This window comes from Triticum aestivum, chromosome 6D (assembly GCF_018294505.1).
Source record: "Triticum aestivum cultivar Chinese Spring chromosome 6D, IWGSC CS RefSeq v2.1, whole genome shotgun sequence".
Lineage (NCBI taxonomy): Eukaryota > Viridiplantae > Streptophyta > Magnoliopsida > Poales > Poaceae > Triticum > Triticum aestivum.
The window spans coordinates 34,773,247-34,780,962 of NC_057811.1; the positions used below are offsets into that span (position 1 = coordinate 34,773,247).

Sequence of the window (7,716 nt, forward strand, 5' to 3'; positions counted from 1 at the left end):
GAATACTTCTCAATTAGTGATTTCGGAACTCTAGGGAAACCCTAGAGGAAACTTTTCTCGGTTTTTTCTAAAATTAATTGTTAATTCCCTGTGTCGTTTTTTTTGGGTAGCCCGTGATTTTTTTTTAGATTTTTTTTAGATGATGAGAAGACGAGGCAGCCCGTGACCCGTGTAGGGGTTCTGTGTACTTATCGTGGGCTTCCTCCGTTGGGCTTTCGATCTCGCCCCAACTAGCAGCGTCCTCCCGCACCGCACGACCTCTGAGGACAGCGAGATGTCTCCGGCGGCGGCGGCGGCGCCACTGGACGACGAAAACCTACTCGCCGAGATCCTCCTCCGCCTCCCGCCGCTGCCATCCACCCTCCTCCGCGCCTCCCTCGTCTGCAAGCGCTGGCGCCTCCTCGTCTCCGACGTCCGCTTTTTCCGCCGCTTCCGCGAGCACCACCGCCACAGCCCTCCCCTCCTCGGCTGCTTCGTCGAAGGCGACCGATGCGTCTCCTACACGCCCACCATGGATCCCCCCGACCGCGTCCCCGCCGAGCGCCTCTCGTTGCAGCTCGACGAGACCTGCCACTCCTGGGTCCTCGGCAGCCGCCACGGCCTCGTGCTCATCTCCCCCAACTCACGGAATCACGTCCTGGTGTGGGACCCCGCCACCGGCGAGCAGCACCGGATCGCTTTTCCCCCAGGGTTCGTCGGGGTCGCGAACTCGATCCACGGGGCGGTGCTTCGCGCCGCCGGCGAGGCCGGCCACTTCCAGGTGATCTTGGTAGGGGTTGGCGGACAAGACAAGCAACACATGCGATTGCTCGCCCGCGTTTACTCGTCGGAGAAAGGCGTCTGGGGTGCTCTCATCTCACCACTGATTCCATTCGAGGGATATACTACTAGGGGTATTTTCGCCATCTATTTTCGGGGCTTCTCGGCTCTGATGCTTGGGAATTCCTTTTACTGGTGCCTTGGCGGGCGTTCGGATGCAATTCTCGAGTTTGATTTGGAGAGGCAGACCCTAGATGTGATCCGAATACCACCGTGTCTGTCTGAAGTGGACCTTCTCCAGTTCGCGGTTATGCGGGCGGAGGGTGGTGGACTGGGTTTACTCTCCATATTAGGCTTCACCGCCCAATTATGGAAGAGAAAGACTGATTGTAATGGTGTTGCATCATGGGGGATGGCAACAACTATTGAACTGGACAAGCTACTTTCCCTTAATCCAGAGAAGGAGAGAGTGCAACCCCTGATAGAAAGGGCTTGCCGAGTACAATAATGTGGTTCTCCTGACTACAGGTGGTGATGGTGTCATCATGCTGCAGCTTGAGTCACTGCAATTCAAGAAATTTTATGAGACTACCAACGCATTTTATCATCATCAATTCGAAAGTGTGTATTCTGCAGGTAATAGCTTTGCCTTTATAACGTATAATGAAGTTGTCCTGTAGTGTTCTGTCCGGATGCTTTTGTGTCGGTATTTTATATAATGGTTGTGAGTTATAAACTGGAAAAATATTTGTTAGTGGTGCCTAGTTTAGGGAGGGAGGTGGTGTTGTTTTGAATATTCCGACATCGTTAATTTTTATTATCATTAGACTGTGTGGTACATTAAAACTAACAGGAAGCGACTAACACACCAAATACATAGCTCAATATGTACATTTGGAAGCTTACTTGTGTAATTCAATATTGTTATCTCTGCTGATCTTGCTAAAAATCCTATAGAAATAAAAAGCACATTAATGTGTAATACATGATGTTTGGTTGTGCCATAGGAAAAAATCCAGGAACATTTTTCAAGGGCTAGGTGGGTGCCATATTTTTCATCCGAAGTCTGAAACGGAAAAAGTTTCCAAGAGGTTGGACTTGATGGATATTTTCCTTTGGAATTGCATGTGAAGTAGACCATAGGAAAAGGGCCTATGTATTCTAACTTGCCATTCCTACGAGCTTTGCATGATTTATTTTTGAGTAGAATGCTTCAAGGTTCCTCTGAACCGAAGAGGATCTTAGTTGTTTTTTCTGAAATTAAACATGTGAGTTTAACTAAATATCTTCAGTGATGCCTTCTCGTATCTATGTGGCTTCCCATAGGAATGTCATTGGTTGTTTGAGTGTTTGACTTCTTATATTATGCTTGTAGGGACGAGCATTGGTGGTGGACATGATGGAGCTGAACTTTTGTCCAGTACATAAGATGATTGTCTGGGTAGATATGCTATTATGATTTTTGGTTGAGCAGGTAAGAATATCTTCTGCATGCAAGTTGAAGTATCTAAAATGTTCTTTCAAAATAAAAAAATATTGCGTTCCTTTTTACTACCAGTTCTTGGTTACCAAATAGATTGCTTTTGTTAGTGTGGGCTCTTCTCCATCTAGCATCTTAGCTGACATTGCCACCGGCTAGCCAGGACGTGAGATTGATATTGCCAGAGATAAATAGGGACTGGGGTAGGGACAAAGCTAAGATCGAAAAAGGGGATTTTTCACTCATTCATTTCTTGCCGGTTCTACCGTTATAGCTTGCCATCGTTATGCGCTTACATCATTATTCTTGCCATCCTTGTAGGCCAGACACACATGACGCTTACAGTTGGGTCCCGCTTAACTTAACACACGCTTCGCCATCGCCATCATTATCCGCGTACCTAACTCGGTGGCGCCCTTGCTCTCTACGTCTTCTCCTCTGTTCTGGCTGTGTCACCACCTTCAGTTGTTCATTTCCTCAGTAGTGCTGCTTCAGTACATTGAGATCGTCCAGGTCGCCAGTTCTTGAGGAATACCAGCCCAGTTGATAAACCCTTGCAGTATTAGCGGAACTCCCTTTCTTGACGAGTCGCCGATCAAGAATTGCTTCAGGTCTGGATTCTCCACATGTACTCAATGATTTTGGGATATGGAACACGGGATGGACGGCACTTCCAGGCGGCAGTTCCAAGAGATATACCACTGAACCAATCAGCTCCAGCACAGGGTATGGTCCAAAGTATTTGAATTCCAGTTTCAGACAAGGCGTGTTCACCGCTGAACATTAAGCATTAGGCTGCAGTTTGTGCAATACCTTCCCACCCACTTTAATGGTTTCCTCTGATCGATGCTTGTCAGCTTGCATTTTTGTTTTGTTCTGTGCATTGGCCAGATGCCCCTTTCGTCAGTCCAGTTGCACTTGACATTCCGCCACAATTTTGTCAGCTTCAGTTGATGTTGCCAGCTGCACTTAACGTTCTGCCACAATTTTTACCTTTATTAAGTACTCCCTTCATAAAGAAATATAAGAGTGTTTAGATCACTACTTTAGTGATCTAAACGTTCTTATATTTCTTTACGGAGGGAGTAACAAATTATGATTGAGTTGTCAAAGTGTTGTTTTTTAGGCTTTTTCTGGAGCTAGTGATTAGCCTGCTGAAGTTTTTCTTCTCTGCCCCCTGCCCTTCTGTCTCTCTCGCCATGCATATGCTCTCTCTCTTGTAAATTATCTATTTTAATAAAATGTATTTACTGGCAGGGCCTCGCCTACAGTTTCCCCTAAAAATTTGTTGTTTTTTTATGCCACGCAGTCTAGAAAGATGGCATGTATTTTGTACCGAAGGAAGTTGTAAAATTATATTTCAAATGATTTGGTAAGCTAGATGGTTCCACATTTGCCTCTTTAGGAGTTATTTGAACCATTGGTCTCTTGGCCTCTACTGAGAGAAGATGGCGAAAATGATCGGGAATGTGCTGACAGTAGAAGTTGAAAGTGTTTTTGGTAGAATTTCTCTGTATATTTCTGTTCCTTTCCAAAGGTGCTGAGATGATTCAACTTTAGTGTTTTTGGTAGAATTTCCTTTATGGTGAAGCTAATTTTTACTGTTTGAATCATAAAAAGTGTTGAGGTTGCATAACCTGCACTCTTTTCCATGGATTAGTAGTACAAAATGGTTTGCCTAATGACATTGGTTGCTCCACAGGTACCTAGAGTTGTATTCTGGCTACTGAGATGCAGGAATTTTCTTCTTTGCTGTGGGTCCGTCCATTTTGTACGCTTCAGACGGAGATATCGACCCCCTATGTTGCATGCATGGTCAACTGGGAAGTGGAATTGTAGGATTAATCGTTCATTGCTAACTACCTCTGTTATGTAAATTCTAGGCGCAATTAGCCAACTGGCTTGTTGAAGATACACACTTGCTTCGGTTAATTAGCGTTTGGGGTACATCTGCTTTATGGTCTCCAAGCAAGCTTGCCTGCCTGATGATCTTGGCTAATGTCATGTGTGTGTTCACCGTCTCTCTGTTTCCGTTTGATTATGTTCCATGTTGTAATAGGTCTGGATATTTGATTTGACGTAATATTCTTGCTTATGTCCATTGTGTGCGCCGGCTGAATTTTTTATCTGATTTTGGCTGATGAATGTTGGATTACACTTGCCTGCCTGGAGCTATTCGACCAGCAATAGCAGCAATGGGGAGTTGCAGTTTTATCTATTCTGGTTCTATTTGTTGGTAGTCAGCAAATGGTAATGTAATCTCTGATGTGCTGTTTATGGTGTGCAAATACAAATATAAGTGTCAAGCCAGCAGCACCCCATTAATATGCTGCAGCAACAGCACCCCATTGTGATGCGAGGATGGTACTGGACGGCCAGTCGGAGCTCCTCACAGCTCCTTCTGAACCATCCCCAAAATCCTCATCTAGTCAGGCGCATCAAATCCTACTGGATGGGTAGGGCAACTCTAACACGGTTCATCAAAACACCCCTAAATATCCGGACTGCACTGTCCAGATACTTTTGGCCGTCCAACGCCGTGCATCAAATCCATCTGGGTGGGCTCTGACGTTCGAAATCACATACATTGTTACCGAACCAAGGGAGGTTTGCAGGTGTCCGAACAGTCATCAGGCCACACAATGCACGCAAATATATTTGACACTGAAGTTGACAGAGATAATAACCAGACAATGCATAAGGCCATGAGCAGCCATACATCATAGATAACAACGACACAATCATTTCAACCAACAACAAGATATGCAGTTTTGCACCATCACTCCAACTCCATCTCTCCATATCAGCAAGGCAGCAAGATTTCCCAAGGCTCAGAACTGTACAAACTGTAGGTTAGCAAACAATGTAGCAAATCATTCATGTACTTAGCAAGGGAAGTAAGTAGTACTCACCGAGATTTATGATGCGGAATCATGCATCATCGGGGATGGAATTATTATCACTAGAGCTAGTCTCAGATACGTTGAGGCCAACCATTTCTTCAAGTAATTCTGAGATTAAAGTAAAGCAACCAGAAAACAGTTAAATTCAGTAAGGAACTAGGAAAAACCAAGGAAGCACCTAATGAACATATTTTCGTACCTTCCACTAGTTCGGTCAACTGCTCGGTATCCTCTTCATCATTTACAGGAACTGATCCCAGCATCCAATCCTGAGTACAAATGAGTGCCTGGAGAATGAATGGAGTAAGAGAGCTCCTAAACTCGTCGAGGATACGTCCACCGGCGCTGAAGGCAAACTCAGAGGAAACTGCAGATATCGGGACAGCCAAGACATCACGAGCTAACCGGGATCATACTGGGAATCTAGAAGATTTGACCTTCCACCACTGGAGAATATCAAATTTGGCAGGGTGTGCTTCAGTCTCCTCGGCAAGATATTTCTCAAGTTCAGACTTTGTCGGACCAACCACAGAGTTGTTCATTCTCATCCTCTTGGCAATTAGGGACCTCATCAAGCTCATGCCTTGCACCACATCGGATTCCATTTCCTTCTTCTCACTTGAAGCATACATCTTGCCATACTCCTTAAACAAGTCATCAAGTGTTTCACTCATCTTTTTCCAAACTTCTTCTCCTTTGATCTCACCAAACATCTCAGAAGTAGCAAACCTTGTGTAATCTGACAACTTGTACCTTGGATCAAGAGCAACTGCCACAAAGATCAGAATGTTGAAGCTCTCATGATCACCCCAATACTTGTTGTACTTAGCAATCATCCTTTCAGCCATTTCCTTCCGCAAAGCATCAGTACTCTCACACCACTCTCTGAGCAAGATATAAACATCAGCAATTTCATGGAAAAAAATGTGAGATGTGCAACGATTATAGGCTGAAACACGAACAGTGAGGTTATAAAACGGCTCAAGAAATTCTGAGATCTTCCTTGCATACTCCCAATCTGCAGCTTCAGGAACTCCTGGCTCTTCCTCACTATTTAACTCAGTTGCAAAGTAAGGGTCATCATCGCCATACCTATCGAACACCTTCTCATATGTGGCTGCAGTTTTCAACATTAGGTATGTGGAATTCCATTTTGTGCATACATCAAGCGGTAAGAATGCTTTGCTGTCCACCTTCTCCAAGTCAGCACACCTCTTAAATTGAGTAATTCTAGATGGAGAATTTCTGATAAAACGGACTGACTCGCTGCACTGGGATATCCAACTCTCTTAGGAAATCTGAAACTATCAAGTTTATGACATGGGTAGCACATCTCATGTGAAAATATTGTCCTTCTGCTATGCTGGTTTTAGCATTGTTCATAACCATCTTCTCTAAGCCCCAATACACCAAACACCTCTCGATGTCCTTCCCAATGTCTTCCCCATTACGACAACTAATCAAGAAGAACCCAATAATCCTCTTATGTAGCTTCCAGTCAGTGTCAAGGAAATGAGCGGTAACACACATATAGCTCTGTTGTTGCATAGATGTCCAGGTGTTGGTTGTTAGGCTGACTCTTTCACAGTTTTCTTTAAAGAACTTCTTCAGTTTCTCTTTCTCACGATAATAAATGGAGACACAATCTCTAATAGTGGGAGCACCGGGAGAACTGAAGAGGGGGGATGAAGGAAGAAGGCGGGGGCGGCCGTGGCCGTGGGCAGCGGGGAGAGGCAGCCGCCGCGCCGCCACTGCTGGTCGAGGGCTTCTGTGTCGTGGGGGTTAGGGTAAATGGGGAATGGCCGATTTGGGGGCGAGGGGAAATGAGCGGAGTGGTGGCCATCGGAAACCAAACTACCCGAAAACCGAATGGCGCCCAGAATACCCGAAGACCGAATGAGAGCGCAGGAAACCCGAATTAGACCATCTACTAGAGGAGGAAGAAGATGCCCCAGCCACTGAATTTCAATCCAACGGTTCAGAAACAATGGACTGAAACTTGTATTTATTTATTTTTTGAAATGCAAGGGCGGTCCTGATTCTTTCATCGAAATGTCAAGTGAGCCCTTATCCTTTGAAGATGTACATTCTAGTCCCAATTCTTCTTTTAAGTGGTCCGTCGTAGCTCCTGTTCACCTCAGACCAACGCTGACCAGTTGGCGTGGCACTTTGGTCTTTGAATATCGTCACATATTTTTTTTGCAAAAACACCCCTTAGAAATCAATTTTTTCTAATATGTGACTCTTCTGTCTCTGTTCTAATTTGACTACGGTATCTATCTCCATCGGCTGCATCGGCATCTCCTTCACATCGGCAGCCGCTCAATATACAATTATTGTGCCTTTGGCTGCACCATACCCATAGATGCAGGGAAGAGCTCCAACCTCTCTTAATGTTTTATTTGCATCACCTACACCTACCATAGGCAAGCAAACCGCGAACACCTCGGCCGCATTAAAAACACGACATGCATCCATGAACATGGCGTTGGACCCTGAGTTAGAACTCGTACGCCACATCGTGTGTCAGGAACCGCTGCCATATGTACGGGGGCATTGGACTGGTCCCTATGC

The 7,716-nt window shown here is 45.2% G+C and overlaps 1 protein-coding gene across 3 annotated transcripts; it reads left to right on the forward strand.

Moving 5' to 3' along the window:
• The first annotated feature begins 202 nt into the window (after positions 1 to 202).
• LOC123143312 (uncharacterized) lies at positions 203 to 4,340 on the forward strand. 3 transcript variants are annotated; one of them, XM_044562183.1, is made up of 4 exons: positions 203 to 1,395; positions 2,135 to 2,233; positions 2,561 to 2,965; positions 3,942 to 4,340. In XM_044562183.1, exon 1 carries the CDS (start codon positions 275 to 277, stop codon positions 1,265 to 1,267), a length of 993 nt encoding a protein of 330 aa, XP_044418118.1. In that variant the 5' UTR covers positions 203 to 274; the 3' UTR covers positions 1,268 to 1,395; positions 2,135 to 2,233; positions 2,561 to 2,965; positions 3,942 to 4,340. The 3 variants fall into 3 exon arrangements, with proteins under 3 accessions (XP_044418118.1, XP_044418117.1, XP_044418119.1); XM_044562182.1 differs by having other exon boundaries at positions 2,561 to 4,340; XM_044562184.1 differs by lacking the exon at positions 2,561 to 2,965.
• Positions 4,341 to 7,716: the final 3,376 nt, after the last annotated feature.